Source organism: Geotrypetes seraphini, chromosome 4, assembly GCF_902459505.1.
Source record: "Geotrypetes seraphini chromosome 4, aGeoSer1.1, whole genome shotgun sequence".
Classification (NCBI taxonomy): Eukaryota; Metazoa; Chordata; class Amphibia; order Gymnophiona; family Dermophiidae; genus Geotrypetes; species Geotrypetes seraphini.
Window position 1 is genome coordinate 69401471 of NC_047087.1, and position 21792 is coordinate 69423262.

Here is a 21792-nt window from a genome sequence, read left to right on the forward strand (position 1 = left end):
TCACCCACCACCACAGGTGTGCCCCACGATCCCAACAATTGTGCCCAAATCTACCACATGTAGTGCTCTCCTTGTCAGGCACTCACTCTCCTGCCCCGGCACATGGTCCTCAGACTCACACAGCAACAGCAGTAGTCATTAAGGTACACTACCCCCTCACACATTCCAGACACACAGATGATACAATCAGCACTCACTCTCTAGCTCCAAGCACAGAGTACAGACACACTGAGAGCACAGCGATACAGAGCATGATGACTGGGAGTGGAGAGGGAATGGAACGGTGGGTGAGAGACAAAAAGCAGGTAGGAAGGGTGAAGAAAGGAGGTGGATGGGGTCTGATAGATATGGGTGTGGGATGAGAGATGTGGCATGCAGAGAAGCAGTGATGGTTAGGTGAGGGGTCAGACAGGAACACATATAGCACTCAGCATCTCTCTAGAAGTCCAGACAAATACTCGCTCCTTGCTCTCCAATATCCAACACAACCAAATTGCTGGTAGGTCAAAATGCAATTTGTTGCTCACTTTTTCATTTTTAAAGTAGGTCTAAATATGGGCAAGTTTCAGGATGCCCAAATGAAGTTTTTTGCTATCCGTTATCGTGGCAAGATGCCTATCCCCAGACACCGCCCATGTCACGCCTACATCAACTCCTCCTTTGCAGATGTCTTAATTTTGGTGACTAGTGTTGTCTGACACTTTCTGGGTTGTTTTTTTATTATATGATTTGGTTATATTGATGACAGGTGGCCATCCATCTCCCTCCCTGTTATGTTGTTTTTTTGAAAGGGTTTTTTTTTTTTTTTTTAAATGAGTCCCATACTCAGGATATGCAGCTTGCTAGGCTTATAAAATCTATTTGAGAACTGATCTGGTGCGTTACTCTCCTTTACATACTTTTTTATCTGGGACTAGTGAAGTACATTTATTTTTTTAGCAGATATTGGTGAAGTATTTATTTTTACACTTCCCATATGCAGAGATTGAAATAAGCCCCAATCTCGTGCTGGATATTATTAATTTAGTAAACCGGCCTCAGACCCACCACTCCACTGCCTAGCAAAAACTTCAAGCGGGAAGAATTACATGGCTCTTCATCATCGGCCCAAACTTTCTTTCTATTAGTTTAAATATAATAATATCCAGCACGAGATTGAGGAGTCAATTTCAAGTGAAAGTGATGGACTTATTTGGGCTTTAACATCAAATTTTGGTGGCTAGATTGAAATAAGAGCATAAGAATAGCCTTATTGGGTCAGACCAAAGGCCCATCAAGCCCAGGAGCCCAGTAGCCCATTCTTACGGTGGCCAATCCAGGTCACTAGTACCTGGCCAAAACGGAAAGAGTAGCAACATTCCATGCTACTGATCCAGAATAAGCAGTGGCTTGCCCCATAGTCTGAGTGTGAACTGCTGCAGATCCAATACAAGCAGCTTACCATAATTCAATTCCTTATGAAAGAGCAATTTTTTTCCCATGTGGTTTTGTTAGTATGTATACAGTTTTTACAGTTCTTAATTTTATGAAGTGTTAAAACATTTTTAATAAGTTAAGAGAGATATTTTTGTGATTTACACCTAGAGGAAGTTATATAGATAACCTTAGATAACTTCCATGCAAAACCATCTAAGCAGCCTTGGCAACAGCTGTTATGCTATGCTTGGAAGCTCTATTTTTGAACCAATTTAGTGGGTAACTTTTCTTAATATACCTCCCTTTTATGAAGCTGCGTTAGGCTTTTTATCACTGGCCGTGGTGGTATTAACTCCAACGTACTTAGAATTTCTATTGGAGCTAATAGAAAATTTCTATTGGAGCTAATAGAAAAAAAAAAAGCTAGCATGGCTTCGTAAAACAGGGGGATATTTTCTTGACGCAGCCCTGTGATCGGCTGGGGCAGGAGGAAGCCCAAGTCCTCCTGCCCTGGAGACCCCCCGACTTGATCAGGGCAGGAGGGAGGCCATGCCCTCCTGCCCCAGAGACCCCCCCGACGATTGAGGCAGGAGGGAGCCATAGCCCTCCTGCCCCTGAGACACCCATACCCCCTACCTCCACTAAGATACAGGCAGGAGGGATCCAAGGCCCTCTTGCCCTGATGCAGCCCCCCATGACCACCTCCCCAAACCCACAATCAGCCTGCCGAACAAACCCACCCACCAATCCGTGAGACTCCCTGCCAACCCTGTGAGACCCCCACCCCCGACACCCCCTTGCCTTAAAAAAAGTTAGATGGACAGGTCCCAAGCCCATCCATTCGACAGGCCCGCCATCCTCAGAATGGCGGGCCTTAGGGCCTGATTGGCCCAGGCAACTGAAGGCCCACCCACAGGAGGGGCCTTAGACACCTGGGCCAACTGGAATTGGACCAGTTGCCTTAGGCCCCTCCTGTGGATGGGGCTTTAGGCACATGGGCTGGGTTGGGCAGGGCTGCATTGGGGCAGGAGGGGGTTGAGCTCTCTCATGCCCTAGCTGATCGCGGTGCTGCATCGGGGCAGGAGAGGTTGAGCCACCTCCTGCCCGATCTTGTGAAGGGGGTGATGGATCATGGCAGTAGAGATTGGCTATCTCTCCTGCCAGATTGTGATCACCCATCTACTCGAACTGCCATAAACCGACCACAAACATGGCCACAAACACAGCAGTTTGGGTAGAGGGGTAATCGCCATCGTGGCAGGGGAGATGATCCATCTCTCCTGCCGCAATGTTTGCAGTGGGGAGTGGGTAGATTGTTGGGCTGCGGAGCTGATGGAGGCAGCCACCATCAGCTCAGGGGGCCCTTTTTCGGCAATACCTGTTTTGATTTGGTCTAAGTCAAAACGTTTAAGTGCCGACTAGGCAACCTGCCTAAAGTTTTGGTTATGCCTGCTGTACGCCCATGTCTAGGTTGTCCCACATCCTGCCCTTTCCCCTCCTCTAAAAATGTATTTTATCGTTCTATGCGTTTAGAGGCAGGGGAAAGGCCTAAGCTCAACTTTGGTTATGGGTACTTGGACGATCAGGCTTTTTGATCTTTTAAATACCCATTTAGGCCACTTTTTAGATGTTTTTTTTATTATTATTATGAGTGTTTTGGAGTATGAAAAAGCATGACTACTATAATAGTAGAACTTAATAAAGCACATGATTATAAGAGACTCAGTCTGTAGAAATATTGGTGTCCTTGTGCTAACCTAAGAGATTACTTTGCACTCTGAGTCTGTGGAAGAAACACGACTCAGAGCTGTACACAAATAAAAAGCTTTTTGTTGCACCTTCTAAAGTGGTTATGCTGTGAGTTTGTGTGAATGTGCTCAGGGTTCCAGAAAAACCCAGACTGAACTCTGTCACAGATACATATAAAACATACAAAATTAGTTAAGTTTGACACAGGATGTCTACATTTATGTGAAAAATTGCATACTAAAGCTAGAAAACAGCTTTAAGAGCTACTTATTCCAAACATTTGCATGCTATTGTAGGAAAAACTTAGGGGCCCTTTTCCTAAGCTGCACTAGTATATAGAAACATAGAAACATGATGGCATAATCAAATTGTTGGATGGGAAGGGAGGAATATTTATTATCTTCATTGTTATTGATGGAATTTAGGTACTTATTTTGTTATTATTATATATATAATATAATATATGGCACTTTTATTAGTTTTGAAAATTAATAAAGATTTTAAAAAAAGAGAGACACGATGGCAGATAAAGGCCAAATGGCCCATCCAGTCTGTCCATCCACATCATTTACTATCTCCTCCTCTCCCATTTGGCTAAGGATCTTTATACCTGCATTGTGATGTCATAGAGCTTTATGGTTATAGAAACATGATGGCAGATAAAGGCCAAATGGCCCATCCAGTCTGCCCATCTACAGTAAACTTATGCGTATTTTTCCTGGATGCTAAGCTCATTTCTAGTGTGACCATAAAAGAGACAATTTTTTATTAGATATTTTTCTAGCCATACAAAAATGTTGGCCATTTAAAAAGAATGTCATGGAAGCAGTTACCACTTCTGATTTAGAAGACACTTAGGAGCAAATTCTATAAGAAATGCCCAAAAGTTAGGCGCTGATATAGGCACCATTCAGCGCGATTCAAGTAAAATTGGGTGCTGTTTAGTGAATCACGCTGAGCGGCACCTATTTTGGAGGTGTCTAATAAATAGGCCAGCTCTAGGCACAACTAAAACTTAGGCGCTCATGCGAGCACTTACGCACGCTTAAGAGCAGCAATTCTGTAACAAGGTGCCTAATACAAAGCCATGCCCACGCCTAACATGCATTGTACCTATTTTTTAATTTTTAGAGGCGTCTTGTTACAGAATTGCTCTTTCTTGATAGGTGCCTATGTTTCAATTATTGTTGATTAAAAAGCTTAATTGAGCTTGATATTCAATTTAGATAGGCACCTACCTAGTTGGGCACCTCTAAAATAGATGCCTAACATTAGGTGCTGGTTACAGAATTTCGGCCGTAGGGCTCCTGTGTTATGGAGTTAGCAGTTAGCGTGGTGATATCAGCACAGTAGCTGATTAACATATCAGAACCCATTATCTTCCCCTGCCACACTCCCTCCACCCAAAAATGCAAAAAAAAAATAAAAAATTACACACTTAGGGCTAAATTCAATATATGGCACCCAAATAATTGGCACTGGAAAAAAAATTACATAAGCTATGCTTAAAGTTAACACGGTTTATAGAATAGCATCTATGCCCAGGAAACATGACTAAATTCAGGTGTGATTTTGCTAACTCTGTATTTATGGTTGTAATTTAAAGAAACAGTCGTGATGTTCCTATTCCCCACCCATTTCTTTGCCCACTTTTTTTGGCACATGCTTAAATTTATGCACATAATATTTTTATTGATTCTAATTAAAGCCAGAGTACACTTCAAATTCCACTGCCTACTATTTAAAGCTATAAACAGAGACAGTTCAACCTACTGGAATTATCAACTAATTTAATCCACCTCAACCAGACACAGGAAAACCCACACACTATTCACACACCCGCCAACCAAAAATGTCAAATGAAGAAAACTATATGACAACCTACTGGCCACCAGAGCAGCGAAACTGGACAGACAAATCACCAGTCTGCTGATCTCAACCACAGACTACAAAATCTTCAAATAAGAAACAAAAACCCTACTCTTCAAAAAATACATAAAACCAATATAACATAACCAGACATGTCCCAAGCTTCACTTGAAATACTATCTACTCCTTAGCAAATTAGAAAATGTTCAGACTATTCCTTTAAGTTCTTCTTAATATCATAACAATTCTTATGTAATCCGCCTTGAACCGCAAAGTAATGGCGGAATAGAAATCACTAATGTAATGTAATGACAATAATTGTTTGTTAACATGCCAATTATCATTTCTAATTAGCTTGTTATTCAATTAAATTGCACACATAATTTGGGTAAGCGACCAAAATTGCACGCACAATTTTTGGTGCTTGTTATAGAATTAAGGGGTTAATTTGCACAGATGGTAAAACTATTGCAGAATATTTTTGTGCGTCCTATAGTAAGTTATTTTTGTATTTTAGTACCTAATACGAGGGGGTGCTGAAAAGTTCTCAGCCCAATCATCTTCCTAAATTCTGAGCATCATTTTGCAACTGTAGCTGAAAAGAGTGTCATTTTATTTTGCAAATTACCAATTTGCAGAATGGTAATGCTATGTTTTGATATTGTTTGAGATCATTGATTGAATCATGTCAATGAAAAGTGTAGAATTTTCAAGTGTGGAATTCCAAGTCGTCATGAAGTTCCTATTCCTGCAGAAGAAAACTCCAAAGAAAATCCATGAATGTATGACGCAAACGTTGAGTGACAAATGCACATCATACTCCACATTGAAGAAGTGACATGCAAACTTTCAGCTTGGAGATTTCAAGACCAAAAATGCAGCAAGGTCTCAGAGGCCTGAAACAGTGTCAACTCCTGAAATTGTCGACCATGTCCATAACCTGATTTTGGTACATTGGCAAATATCAGTTGAAACAATTGCTGAGACACTATAGATATCCAGGGAGCATGTTGGGTGTATAATCCACAAGCAGCGGGTTATGCAGAAGCTGTCAGCCAAGTGGGTGCCCAAATGTTTGAATGCTGATGAGAAATTACTTTGAGTGGACACATCCAAGTTGATTTTGCACTATTTTCAGTGAACTGGTGCCAATCCTTTTTTGAATGACTAGTTACTGCTGATGAAACATGGTTACACTGCTATGATCCTGAGACAAAGCAATAGTCCAATAAATGGTGGTTCTCCAAGGACAAGGAAATTCAAGACCCCAAAGTCAACAGAAAAGGTCATAGCCACAGTATTTTAGGATTAGGAAGGTGCTGTAATAACTATCTTCTAAGGGGCCAAACAGTTAATACAGAATAGTATTATAACTTGTTGTGCCGATTAAAGGACGCATTGAAAGAAAAAAGGAGAGGGAAGCTGCGGAAAGGAGTTCTCTCTTTGCAAGACATTGCATCTGCTCACAAGGTTGGCAAAACAATTGATGTTTTGATGCAATTGGGGTTTCAGTGCATAGACCATCTACCCTACTCACCAAATCTTGCTCCATCTTACTATTTTCTGTTTCCAAACCTTAAAAGAGTTTGATAGGGCAACAATTTTTGAGTGATCTGGAGGTGATTGCAGTAGTGGAGGAGTATTTCAGTGACCAGACATCAGAGTATTTTATAAACTTCAAACATGATGTGCCAAGTGTGTTGAACTTAGGGGTGAATTTGTGGAATAAAGAACTTTTCAGCACCTCCTCATACAGCTTAGAAAAAGGGCCTCTTAGCTTCTTAATATAAAGGTGTCCTTCAATATAACCAATATCTATGAAAACAACACGGAGAAGACAAGGCTGAAGTTTAATAGGCCACAATGAACAACCCTAAAGAACCATTTTAGGTGCACAGTTTACTTTGATTGCTTGATCTCTTTTGTTCATCATGATCCTTCAGTGTGTAAAAGATCATTTAGAAGAGGGAATATATGTGGATAGATGTAGATATGACAGGATGGCCATGGTATGTTATCTATTAACAATATGTCCTATTACTTTTTAGGAACATCATTTAATATTCATTAACTTATTTCTTATGATACACTTTTGTCAGTTTACCAGCCAAAATTTTACCACAAACATTCAATTAATATTCTATTTAAAGGCTTACCTCTAACAATATTTTCCTTCCGATATCATACATGTTTTTATTAGTAATAGTTTTTGCAGGTAATGTTACTTTTTCTCTTTTCCAGTAAATTGATGGCACTGGATTGGCAATCACATCACAGCTGATATTAATAGGGTTACCTTCCCATGAATAATATATTGTTTGATTTGATAAAAATTTTGGAGCATCTGGAAAAATAGAAAGAAAAAAAAAAAGTCTATTAGGAAAAATGTTTGTGCTTCAAAAATAATGACTAAGCATATCTGGTTGTGCTGGAACATCTGACATAGCAATTTAATGTCAAATTAGCAAGTAAGTTCAAGTTTGCTAGGCTTTCTTGTAGGAATGTGTTTAGTTAGACATTTTCATTTTATTGTTTCATTTCATTTAGCATGCACTAACATGTTTTCTACAATTGAATCACATACTTACACAAACTGAGGTCCATTTTATCAGGGCATTAGAGTCAGAGTCGGAAGCAATTTTTAGGCTGTGGAGTCAGAGTTGGTAAAAATGTACCGACACCAACTCCGACTCCTAATAGAGTTAAATTGTATGTCATACAAATACAAGGGATGTTCAAAAAGTATCAGACCTTTATTCATTAAAAAATACTTGTATTCAGATACAACAATCTTATAATAATCTTCTTCAAAGTAGTTCCCTTTGGGCTGCCACACACTTCTTCCAATGGTTCTGCCACTGACAGAAACAGCGCTAGAACATCTCTTTTGAGATTGCTTGCAACTGGTCCTTCGCATTCTGCATGATGTCCTCTCTTGACTGAAATCTGGTCCCTTTCAGGGGCATTTTCAGCTTAGGGTAAAGCCAGAAGTCACACAGAGCCATGTCAGGACATTAGGGAGCCTGAGGAATCATAGGTGTGTTTTGTTTGGCCAGGAAACTCCATATCAAATGTGAAGAATGTGCAGGTGCATTATTGTGATGGAGCTGCCAATTGTTCACTGCCCACAGGTCTGGCCGTTTGCATCTTACAGCATTATGAAGGTGATGCAGAACCTCTTAGTAGTACCCCTTGGTGATTTGACGATCCTGCATCACCAGGGTCCTCACTTGGTCAATGACAATCCTATTTCTGGATGTTGAGGGCCTACCAGAATGTGCTTCACTCTCCACTGATGTGCGGCCATCTCTGAAGCGGTTGTACCACTTCTTTATCTGTGTGGTGCCCATTGCTTCATTCCCGAGGGCCTATTGAATCTTGTGGATTGTTTTCACTTGGGAATCGTCAAGCTTTACACAAAATTTAATGCAGTAGCGTTGTTCAACTTTTTCTATCGTTTTGTCAAAAATGAAAATCGGATGGTGCTTACTTACACTTCCTCATTCATTGGCAGTCATTGACTGAGAGCTTCTGTAGGCAGGAAAAAATTCAAGCATTCAAATTAGGGTCGCCTACATATGTGCACCATTTAACATCTCCCTAGCTTTATTTGTTTATGCAAGAAAAATTAAGGTCTGATACTTTTTGAACAGCCCTCGTATTATAATGCTTAAATGTCTTATTTCACGGATAATAATTTGATTAACCAATTTGTTTCAGGATATGTTTTACTCTTACAATATAGTTTGACATCAAGATTTTTGACAAAGAGATCCTGGACCCTCTGTGACCTAACCACCCCATCAGAGTAAATTGAGTAACCAAGTAGGAGGGGGCTAGCCCTAACAACACTTTATATAGCATACTAGCTGATGCCCCGGCGTTGCACGGGTATTTAATTATAGCAATAACACAGTAAATGGATTCAAATAAAGATACTTTATAGTAGTGAATGAAATTATATTTTTACAGCTTTATAAAAAGTACAATAATCAAATTATAATGCAAAATATTTGACAAAATGAATACAATACAACAAACACAAAACTTGATTATAAACAACATTTTTAGTTTCACCTCCAGGAGCAAGAACATATAAATTCTTGGGTGAACCCACCCTTGAGCAAGCAACATAGAGTTGTGGGCCGCGAGACCCCCAGAACATATCACCCCAGGTAGTGAGGGATCTGCATACCAAGTTTCATTCAAATCGGTCAAGCTGTTTTTGAATTACTGTGAGAATGGCAGCTCTTTACATTTTTTCCATTGACATGAATGGGTGAAATCTGATGTTCTGTTTGTAGCTCCGCCCACGTGTGCAGGTGGGCCGCGAGACCCCCAGAACATATCACCCCAGGTAGTTGGAATTACTGTGAGAATGGCAGCTTTTTACATTTTTTCCATTGACATGAATGGGTGAAATCTGATTTTCTGTTTGTAGCTCCACCCACGTGTGCAGGTGGGCCACGATACCCCCAGAACATATCATCCCAGGTAGTGAGGGATCTGCATACCAAGTTTCGTTCAAATCGGTCAAGCCGTTTTTGCGTGATCGCGGCACATACACACATACATACCTCCGATTTTATATATATATAGATAATAAAAGTGTGCCTGTATAGGAAGCCAGTGTATCTTAGCATAGAAAGTAGATCAAATTTGATCAGTAAAAAAAATTACTTATAAAGCTGTATTTTGAACAAATTGTTTTATCTTGGTGGTGAGGCATGACAAATATAAAATGTTACAATAATCCAGCATCCCCAGAATCAAATCCTGTACCAGATGTCAGAACTGGGCCCTCAGCAAAGTATTTATGAGCACAGCACAAATTGCCCAAAAGGAGAAAAGATTTTTGAACAACCCAACTAACCTGTATCTGAAGAGTACAATGCCTATCCATCATAATACCTAACAGTCACAGCGAAAGTGGCAAGAGATAGACTACATTGTTAATCATAATACTAGTTGCAGTAGGCTGTAGTAGAGAATGACACAGGGACAAATATTCCCCATCTCTGCAGGAACTCAATTTCCCCGTTTCGTCCCCGTGAGTTGCTGTAGATCTCCCTCCATCAGCAATATGTTTATCTAATCTGTATTGTTTTAATTTATGAGAAGACATTCAAATCCCAAAAGTCTTTAAAATCTTTCTTCAAAACCCCAGCAATCTCCTCAATAGAATGGACTACAAGTAGAAAAAGAATAATATCATCAGTATTAATATCCAGATATACCCCTAGCTCGGACTGGATGGACCAAGGGTCTGATTCGGTGAAGGCATTTCTTATGTTCTTATGTTATCCAAAGTTATAAGGTAAATAGCATATGGGGTTAATGGAGAACAATGAGGGACACCACAAGGGTTAGCCCAAATCAATGATGCGTCTTTGTGGGTTTTAACACTGTATGATCTATAAAAAAAACTTGAAACAAGGTATAAACCCCACTTGTCATCCACACATCCTCCAAAATCTGTAAAGGAATTGCATAATCTATTAGGTCAAATGCACAGGACAGATAAAATTGAAGGATCAGTGCCTTCTTGTCCTCACACAACCATATATAGGAAATATCTAGCATAGACCCTAACAATGTCTTCGTGTTATATTTTGTTTGAAATCCTGATTGAGATGAATGTAATTCAGCATGATCCTCCACCAATCCCTCCATGTTATTTACATAGAGGGGTATGGAGGTTATAAGCCTATAATTAGAAGGTAAGGGGCTCATAATCGAAAGAGAAAAATGTCCAAAAATTGGCCTAAGTTGGCACTTGCACGAACATTTCTCAAAAACGTCCAAGCGCCGAGAATAAAACCGGGTTTTGGATGTATTTAAAAACAATCTAAGCCTTCATAGTGCCGCTCAAAGTCTAAAGCTAAACGGGGCATTTCGGGAGGCGTGTCAAGGGCAAGAGTTGTACTGGACGTGGGCCGGCTTAGACTTAGTCGTACAGCATGTATAACCGAAAGTTTAACAACAGAGCCTAGACGGAACTGTCACAAAAATCCACCTAAACTCACCAGATAAGCACTGCAAACATATAACTCAGACCCCCACACACTACCCCAGTGATCACCAACCCCCCCACCCCCATAAAAATTTTATTCACAACTTTAAATTTCAGCCTCCATACCATCATCACCTGGCCGCCTGGCATAGGAAAGCCTAGTCGTCCAGCCCAGAGGCAGCTTAAGTCATCTTAGGGGTGGGTTAGGGTCCCATAGAGAGGAGGACCCATGCCCATAAGCCCCTGTAATCACTGCATTGATACTGACACATGTGCACTGCCCTTTACACCCCCACAAACCTTTTTTACTGGTATATAAGTGGCTCCTGCAGCCATACAGGCTATTGGGGTGATAGGTAAGTGGGTCTAGGGGATTCTGGAGGTGGTTTGTGGGGCTCACCATCACCTATAAGGGAGCTGTAGTGAGGAGAAACCATGGCACCCTTTTTGTGAAGTTCACAGTGGTGCCCTGTAAGGTACCCCACTATTTAGGTGGCATGCCTGGGTGTTCAGTCCATCACTTTGCAGACCCCTCCCACGTCCAACAGGGCTTGTTCTAGGCATTTTAGACTTGGACGGAATGTTGGACGGAAATGTGGTATAAAGATAGACGATTTAGTGGCTTGGACGATCAGATCGACAGGATGTATAATTAGACGATTTTCGAAAGTAAAAAAAAGTTGGACGTATCTTTCGAAAATGTGTCTTAGGCTTTTTTTAACTTTGGACGACCTGCGATATGGACGTAAACGGACTTAGACGTCCCTTTCGATTATGCTCCTCCACGGTCCTAGAGGTTCTAGTAGCCTTAAAAATTGGTGTGATAATTATTTCACCCAGGTCTGCTAGAAACAGACCCCGAGTAAACATCAACTACAATCAATTCAACAGCTGGAAACAAAATTACACTGATGCCACATTTAATAGACTCAGAGGACAACAATCAATTTCACAAAATGAGCGTGCATACTTGTGATACAGCATATTTATTTCCCTCCAGGATACTATTGAAAAATCATCCCAAATCCTGTCAGCTGACACTAATGTTAACCCTAAGGTCTGGGGAGGCACCTCTACTGAAGAAATAAAATCTCTATTAAACTGTGACCAGGCATTTAATATCTTAGTCTGGAAATATTCAGCCTGCTGCTCTGCTGAAGGAGGGCAATTACCCATTACAACCAAACAATGAACTGTTTCCATAAAGTCTCTTAACAGTCTAAAAAAAACCACCTGGTATCCTTTACCTACACTCCCACCAATTTAGTATAGCTGGCTTTCTTTTCAATTTCAGTTCAATCTTAAATGATTTAACCACCTCTCTTCATTACCTCTTAAATTGGTCATAATCCCCCTTATCCATGCCCACTCTAATCTCCTACATCATCTCTTAAGTTAGAAGAGCTCACAGTCAAATCATTTCTTAGATGGTCTCTGATGGTTTATGTGTGATGACGTCAGGTGATTCAGGATTTGAGCTGCACTTCGGGTACCATTGTTTGGATTAGAAAGTACAGGAGGAAAAGTTTGTTGTAGAGGGAGATGCAAGCACCCTGAAGTAGACATACGTCGAAACGCCGATCGACCTTGGTGCTTCAGGGCTCCACAATATTAGATACGTGTTTTTCAGTGTTCCAATAACGTCTATGCAATTGAAGTTTTGTAGATTATCTCTTTGTTGTAGAGGGAGATGCAAGCACCCTGAAGTAGACATACGTCGAAACGCAGATCGACCTCGGTGCTTCAGGGCTCCACAATATTAGATACGTGTTTTTCAGTGTTCCAATAACGTCTATGCAATTGAAGTTTTGTAGATTATCTCTTTGTTGTAGAGGGAGATGCAAGCACCCTGAAGTAGACATACATCGAAACGCAGATCGACCTCGGTGCTTCAGGGCTCCACAATATTAGATACGTGTTTTTCAGTGTTCCAATAACGTCTATGCAATTGAAGTTTTGTAGATTATCTCTTACATTGCACAAGGCTATTTGATTATTGTTTAACACTGCCCAATCCCTGGAGGACAATGGAGGGGCTCTGAGGCTTTTTTCCTCCTATTTCCAAAATAGCCTTGTGAATGTCAAGCGATCTAGATGGACGAGGTTGCATTTATGTCATTAAGTGAATTAATAGGTCACACACATATATTCATTGCTCTTAAGCATGGCTTTTTGGTTCATGTTTTATTGATTGCGACAACTCTTGGATTGGATACTCTGATGAATCAGCGCCATTTCATTCAGAATTTCAACACTCAGATGATGCCACTGTGACGCAAACTCAGCTGGGCTAAAGTCCACACTCACAGAATCTGGCCTAACCCAATATAACATTCAATTATTGTATCAGTCACAAGTGCAAGTGTTAGTATTCTGCAATATATTGGTGCTATTGGTGACTAAATTTAAGCCAAAAAAGAACAACTGGGATTATTTTACCAGCAAGCGTTTATATAGTAATTATCTATTTTACAAGCATTTGTATGTTTTGGAACTCATTACTATCTACTCTGCGGTGACTTAATTAAGGTTGTGATTTTGCGGTTATCATGTGTTACGTTTTACAGCTAACATGTTAACTGCATAACCTTAGGGCTCCTTTTACAAAGCCGCGCTAGGGCCTTAACACACGGAATAGCGCATGCTAGATTGCCGCACGCACTAGCCGCTACCACTTCCTTTTGAGCAGACGGTAGATTTCCGGCTAGCGCCCGCTAATCCAGTGCATGCGGTAAAACTGCTAGCGCGGCTTTGTAAAAGGACCCCTTAGAGTGCTTACTAAATATACTATTACCGTATTTTCGCGGATATAACGCGCGCGTTATACGTGATTTTACGTACCGCGCATACCCCTCGCGCGTTATATGCCTGAGCGCGGTATAGAAAAGTTTTTAAACATAGTTCCCACCCCGCCCGACGCCCGATTCACCCCCCCAGCAGGACCGCTCGCACCCCCACCCCGAACGACCGCTCGCACGCGCTCCCACCCGCACCCGCATCCACGATCGGAGCAAGAGGGAGCCCAAGCCCTCTTGCCCGGCCGACTCCCCGACGTCCGATACATCCCCCCCCGGCAGGACCACTCGCACCCCCACCCCGAAGGACCGCCGACTTCCCGACAATATCGGGCCAGGAGGGAGCCCAAACCCTCCTGGCCACGGCGACCCCCTACCCCCACCCCGCACTACATTACGGGCAGGAGGGATCCCAGGCCCTCCTGCCCTCGACGCAAACCCCCCTCCCCCCAACGCCCGCCCCCCCCCCCCAAGAACCTCCGCCCGTCCCCCAGCCGACCCGCGACCCCCACGACACCCCCACCCGCCTTCCCCGTACCTTTGTGTAGTTGGGCCAGAAGGGAGCCCAAACCCTCCTGGCCACGGCGACCCCCTAACCCCACCCCGCACTACATTACGGGCAGGAGGGATCCCAGGCCCTCCTGCCCTCGACGCAAACCCCCCTCCCTCCAACGACCGCCCCCCCCAAGAACCTCCGCCCGTCCCCCAGCCGACCCGCGACCCCCCTGGCCGACCCCCACGACCCCCCTTCCCCGTACCTTTGGAAGTTGGCCGGACAGACGGGAGCCAAACCCGCCTGTCCGGCAGGCAGCCAACGAAGAAATGAGGCCGGATTGGCCCATCCGTCCTAAAGCTCCGCCTACTGGTGGGGCCTAAGGCGCGTGGGCCAATCAGAATAGGCCCTGGAGCCTTAGGTCCCACCTGGGGGCGCGGCCTGAGACACATGGTCGGGTTTGGCCCATGTGCCTCAGGCCGCGCCCCCAGGTGGGACCTAAGGCTCCAGGGCCTATTCTGATTGGCCCACGCGCCTTAGGCCCCACCAGTAGGCGGAGCTTTAGGACGGATGGGCCAATCCGGCCTCATTTCTTCGTTGGCTGCCTGCCGGACAGGCGGGTTTGGCTCCCGTCTGTCCGGCCAACTTCCAAAGGTACGGGGAAGGGGGGTGGGGGGGTCGGCCAGGGGGGTCGCGGGTCGGCTGGGGGACGGGCGGAGGTTCTTGGGGGGGGGCGGTCGTTGGGGGGAGGGGGTTTGCGTCGAGGGCAGGAGGGCCTGGGATCCCTCCTGCCCGTAATGTAGTGCGGGGTGGGGTTAGGGGGTCGCCGTGGCCAGGAGGGTTTGGGCTCCCTTCTGGCCCAACTACACAAAGGTACGGGGAAGGCGGGTGGGGGTATCGTGGGGGTCGGCCAGGGGGGTCGCGGGTCGGCTGGGGGACGGGCGGAGGTTCTTGGGGGGGGGCGGTCGTTGGGGGAGGGGGTTTGCGTCGAGGGCAGGAGGGCCTGGGATCCCTCCTGCCCGTAATGTAGTGCGGGGTGGGGTTAGGGGGTCGCCGTGGCCAGGAGGGTTTGGGCTCCCTCCTGGCCCGATATTGTTGGGGAGTCGGCGGTCCTTCGGGGTGAGGGTGCGAGTGGTCCTGCCGGGGGGGGGGATGTATCGGACGTCGGGGGGGGGCATCAGGCTTTCAGGATGGGGACAGACCTTCAAGGGGGGACAGGACTTCAAGGGGGGACAGTGCACGGAAAGTCAGGGGGGGTGAACGGAGAGTCGGGACAGCGCACGGAAAGTCAGGGCAGTGCACGGAAGTCAGGAGGGTGAACGGAGAGTCGGGACAGCGCACGGAAAGTCAGGGCGGGCGAAAGGAGCGTCGGGCATCATGCGCGTTATATGCCTGAGCGCGGTATAGAAAAGTTTTGGTACATATCATCGTGATTTCTGCGCGCTATACCCCTGTGCGCGTTTTACACAGGTGCGCGTTATATCCGCGAAAATACGGTATATATATTATATAAATAGAGGCTCTTATCATGATACAAAATACAAAGTCTTCCTGTCTTTTAACATAAGAAACCTTTCTTTTATTTATGGTAAACAAGGTAAGACATGGAGAACAGTGGTTTATATATGTAGAATCTACAGATGAGTAAACTGGGTGGGCTTAAATGCTGTTATCTGCCAATAATTTATGATACTAACTCACCCATCCCCCCCACCCACCCCCACCCCCACACATGCATATGTGTAACAACCACATATTTTTTTGTCCGTGTGTTTAAATGCCTCCTGTAGGCCGGGTGTATTGCAATTAAAATATCAGGACTTACATTCAATCTCTAGATACATGCTCTTTTGGTGACCCCCAATCCTGCTGGCGGCTTCACAGTCATACCTCCCAGCATCTGATAACTTTACACCTTTAATACGCAACAATGATTTTCCCGGCTGACCTTTGATCTCTATTCGGTTATCAGGACTCTGTATGCAGTACAAGAAAATCAACAGAAATTGAATTAAATAATCACGTTGCTAAAACCATCACTTATTAATCATTAAATTGCATTTTTTGTAAGCACACAAGAACATAAGCCTCTCTGCATATTATGGCCAGAATTGCTTCTGGAGTACTCTCAGTGAGGAGGAAAGGACAGCTGAATGCAAATTCCTTGTTATCATTCACTTTTCCCCTTCTATGTCAAAATCCCTGATATTCACATCTGACTAGGTACAAGACATATCAGTACTTCCAGATTCAAGTGGCATCTCATACTCTCCCTGCAATAGAATACAGATGTGAAATGTTAGCAAGAAAAGCTAACCTTGCATGTATATAATCTTTATTCTCTTGATAGTATCAGACTACAGTACTAAAGGCTTTTTCAATTTTGTAACTAAGTGGTAAAGGCTTAATACATGAAAAGGCATTTAACACATCAGCCCCTCTACGTAGTCTTCCTGATATAAGTTAACTCTTATACTGCTTAGTCACACAGCCATTGTCTCTCAAAGAGATTGCATGAAATTTTAAGAAAAGAAGAAACCAGATTTACTATCAAATTTCTGTGAAATTTTACTTCCAGCTGAACCACACAATTTGTTACAAGAAAATAATCAGTACATTTTTTATTATGTAGTAATACTTTCCTATAGCCCACAATTGGCATGCTGCAAGGAAGACAGGAAGGAAGTATTTTTGTGTCCTAGTTACTGTTCTCGCCTCCTTCTGTAGCATATTGGCTGGAATATCTGACCAATGGGCTACAGTAAGGTGTGTATAAGAGAGAGAGATTGGTTTTATAGCTTAGCTGGTTGTTTCTGACGGGTTCTAAGGGGAGGAGAGAGCTGCTGTAACCAAGGATAAGGACACATCAGGCCAGATACTATAAATAATGCCCTAGTTAAGAGCCGCTAGGTATCCTAATTGCAGATGCCTAGTGAGGCAAACAAATAGTTTTAATTAGCTTAAATGGCATGGTAATTGACCACCCCATTGAAGTTAATTGATAAATTAATTAAACAATTAAGAGTTCTGCACAGAACTCAGAGTGGTGACTAGCGATGCCTAAGTCAAGTTTCAAGTTTTTATTGTTTCTTGATATCCCGCAAATCACATAGTAACTAAGGCCCTCTTTTATTAAGGTGCACTAACCGATTAATGCAAGCTAAACGCTAACGCGTGCATGTTAGTCTATAGACGCATTAGCGTTTTGCACACGCTAATTGGTTAGCGCACCTTAGTAAAAGAGGGGGTAAGTGGCTTACAATAATATTAATATCATGTAACCAAATTAGTAAAAATAACGTACAACACAAAAAGGGACAAGGAAATAATTTCAATTTGTAATAGAAAAGTGAGGGGAAGGAAAACACCTAAGGTTAGGGAAATGGTCTATTTGCTTGTCATATTCCAAAATTTTAAAAGTTGAGACGTGCTTTCATCAGTGTCATAGTAAGGTGGGGCAGGTACTGTACTGGTGGAGCGGGTACTGTACTGGTGGGGGTGCTGCTCCCCCAATCCTTCCCACTCCTCCCCCCGCTGTGTGTGCACCTTCACTTCCCCCCACTGTACCTCTAGCTCTTTGCTGGCATGAGCAGCAACTCCAACCTGCTGCTCGCGTCAGCGTTGGCTTTCCCTCCGATGTCACTTTACAAGTCCCGCGCCTATGAAGTGATGTCAGAAGGAGAGCTGACACCGACATCGGCAGCAAGTTGGTGATGCTGCTTGCAGTAGGAAAGTTAATGAGGTACGGGAAAGGGAAGGGGCACACATGTGAGGCAGGGGGGCAGTGAAGGAGTGGGGGGGGGGCAGAAAGAGAGTAGGGAGGGTGCCACCATCCCAGGTGCCTTTCACCCTAGCTACACCATTTCCTCTGATGCCTAACGACACCTACCTGGTTAGGGCAGAGAGTAGGTATGATTGACTTAGGCATTACAAAGTGTCCAAGTTAGGTGCTAGCATATTAGGCCAGGTAAAACCTGGCCCAATGTACTGGCACCTACCTCTAGGATGCCTAGTGACACGTGATTCTACAAGTGGCGCCTAATGGTTGATTGACAACCACGCTGAGCAGTGCTTAAAATGTAGGCACGCTTAGGCACCGTTTATAGAATCTGGCCCTTCCAGGCTACAGCTGCCAATGTGGAGGGGAAGAGCATCAGAGAGACACATAAGAAGACTGAGTCACATGACTTTATTAACATGACAATTTTACATGGGTTGACACAATAATATTTGTAGCACTTAAGGCAAAAATACAGAGGGATTAGGAGCGGGTGAAGGAGTTTGAAAGGGTTCACTGGTTAGGAGACAGAATGCAGTTTGAAGAGTTGGAAATGGCAGAAAGCAGCTATAAGTGGAGGGACACTGGGTGATGGGGACATATGCTAAGAGTGGAGCTATGGGGAGAGAAATGGGAAAGGATAAATGATTTGAAAGGGGTTATTGCCTAGGACAGTAAATTCAGCTTTGAAAGGCTGAAAGGAGATGAAGGGGGTGAGGGGCTGGATGATGAGGACATAAATTGGGAGTGGAGCAATAGGGAAAGGGATAGAGGTCTAGGAAGGGGTGCAGGGGATTAAAAGGGATTTCTGACAGAGAGATAAAATTATTCCCTGAAGAAAGAAAATAGGCTGGGTAATAGGAACAAGCTGAGAATGGAGCAATAGGGGAAGCTAAAAGAATGTGTTACTGCCAGGGAGTGAGAATGGCACTATAAAAGGGCAGAAAAATACAAACAGTTGTAAGGGGAGAAGGAATGGGCCATTGGGACAGGCACTAGTAATGGGCTATGAAGAAAAGAATAGAGGGTGATAAGATAATGTTCTTCTACTGATATCTGTGCCATAATCTGATCTGATCTATGCTCTGTAATGCAACCTAAAATATTAATCTAGACCAGTGATTCCCAACCCTGTCCTGGAGGAACACCAGGCCAATCGGGTTTTCAGGCTAGCCCTAATGAATATGCATGAGAGAGATTTGCATATGATGGAAGTGATAGGCATGCAAATTGGCTTCATGCATATTCATTAGGGCTAGCCTGAAAACCCAATTGGCCTGGTGTTCCTCCAGGACAGGGTTGGGAACCACTGATCTAGACTAAACACTTTTTTTATATATTAAAACTCTAACAGAGACTCTAAAGGCTACACTATTGCCTAAACTGACTTTTGATATAGCTCTTAATTATTATTTACAGTTTAGGAAAAATCTTACAACATGGTTATTTAAAAAAAATGTATTATAAATATTTTTAGTAGTTTTTTAAAAATATATTTTTATGTCTGTAATTCTCTAGGTATGCCTAATTTTCTTAACTATGAATTACATTGAACTTGCTGTAGTATATACAGTATGGGATATATGTATCATATTGGTATTGGTATTGGTATTGGACTTGCCCCTAAAGTGGACAAAAATTGGTTCACATAAAATGATGTGAAATTCAAGATATTCTGTGGGCACAGCTTGTCTAGAGGGTAGAGTAGAGGAGTAGTGTAGTGGTTGCAACACCAGCCCTGATAGTCATGGGCAATCAAAACTTACTCCCACTTATTATGTCTCTGGATAAATCACTTAACCCTCTAGTATCTTAGGAAAAATTAGAGGTGAGCTCTCCAGAAGCAGAGAAATACCCAAATGTTATTCAAATTTGTCTGTATAATACTAAAATCCAATATTTTCAGGCTACTTGCATAACTAGCATGAAAATACTGGATATGAGTGTTATCCAGCTAAATTTGGGTAGAACACGAGACTGTATTACTTTCAATGCCTTTACCAATACTATTCCTGGTTATATTTACTATCATGGACTTTGTTGCTTAATATCAGCCTTATAGTATTTTTATGTATAATATTCACAGCATGTTGTATGTTTATATGACAGTAAAGCATGAACACTGGATCCATCTTTGTTACCTTGTCACTTTCTGAGAAGGTCATTCCATCGCTAGCTCTTTTCCACGTAATCTCAGGAACAGGCTCTCCTTCTGCTTCACATATGAGTGTTGCAATACCATCTTCCACTGTGGTGTCATTTTTAAGTTTTATGATATGAGGTTGAACTATAAATGAAAGAAATTATATGGTAGAAACATAGAAACATGATGGCAGATAAATGCCAAATGGCCCATCCAGTCTGCCTATCTGCAGCATCCACTATCTCTTCCTCTCTCTAACCCCCTCTTTTACAAAGGTACGCTAAGCTTTTTAGTGTGCGCTAAATATTAGCAAGCACTAAATACACGCTAAATGCATGTTATCCTATGGACGTGTTAGCAGTTAGCACATGTGTTGATTTAGCGCACGCTAAATACGTGCTAAAACGCTTAGCGCGCCTTTGTAAAAGAGGGCCTAAGAGATCCCACATGCTAGTCCCACACTTCCTTGAATTCAGACAGTCTTCGTCTCAATTACCTCTTCCAGGAGACTATTCCATGCGTCTACCACTTTTTCAGTAAAAAAGTATTTCCTTACCCCCCTCTTTTATAAAGCTGCGCTAAGCTTTTTAACGCATGCTAAATAGCATGCGCAAAACGCTAACGCGTGCATGTTAACACTTAGTGCACCTTAGTAAAAGAGGGCCTTGGTGCTAACATAAGACAATTTTTAATTAAAAAATAATAACCCAACTTAAGAGTAACCCACTTTGATAACTTCTCCCCTCAATGTGTTGGCCATTTCAAATTTGAAGGCATGAAAACAAAACAAAAAAAAAGACAAGAAAAACAGCATAAACTCTCAAAATCAGCAAAAGCAACTACAGTAGAGCATTAACAATAATTATTGTTTATTTTAGCATTTATATAACACTTATAACTTAAGCGGTTTACATTCAGGTGCTCAAGTATTTCTCCCTACCTGTAAGAAAAAAAAAAAACCTACATACAAAACATGCTCTAACTTTATTGGGCAACAAATTCATCAATTGGACTTGGACATATAAAGAATCACGTTGTTTTTTATAGAAGCCTCAGCTCCACCACTCCACCGCTGTGTTAATTCATACCTGTGGGAAGAATTACGTGGCACTTCATCATTGGCTGCCCGTGTGTATTATTCCACAAAATTAGTGCTATTATATATATCTTTTTGTTATGTATATCTCACTCATAGGATAGAGGCCGGGCCAATGAGAGATAGGGGGAGGGAACGTTTTGGTCATGAAGGGAGGTGGTATTTAAACCCCGAGGTTTGATGCCGCCGCCATCTTTCTCTCAAACTAACAGCAGAGTCGGATGACACGCGCGTCCTCGGTGAGTGAGTAGCATTATGAGATATGGGATTAAAACTAATGTTTGAAGTAGGAGAGGGAAGTTGATGTGAATACCATTTAACAGTTCCCTTTCCTTACTGTTATAGGGAGACCCTTGATACAGCATTGTTGGGTGCGAAACATGTCATGTCGGGTCAGACTCCCAGGCGTTGGATGATGGAAAAGCTAAGTACATAGTTAA

General features: G+C 42.9%; 1 protein-coding gene across 4 annotated transcripts in view; it reads right to left on the minus strand.

Moving 5' to 3' along the window:
* NCAM2 (neural cell adhesion molecule 2) overlaps nucleotides 1-21792 on the minus strand; it is a 600622-nt gene that overhangs the window by 190846 nt on the left and 387984 nt on the right. For all 4 annotated transcript variants that reach the window (XM_033943261.1, XM_033943263.1, XM_033943259.1 and 1 more), the window contains 3 exons: nucleotides 20255-20400; nucleotides 16161-16311; nucleotides 7191-7378 (listed from right to left, as the gene is read on the minus strand). In XM_033943261.1, coding sequence (XP_033799152.1) covers nucleotides 7191-7378; nucleotides 16161-16311; nucleotides 20255-20400 — 485 coding nt within the window. The remainder of the gene's footprint in view (nucleotides 1-7190; nucleotides 7379-16160; nucleotides 16312-20254; nucleotides 20401-21792) is intronic.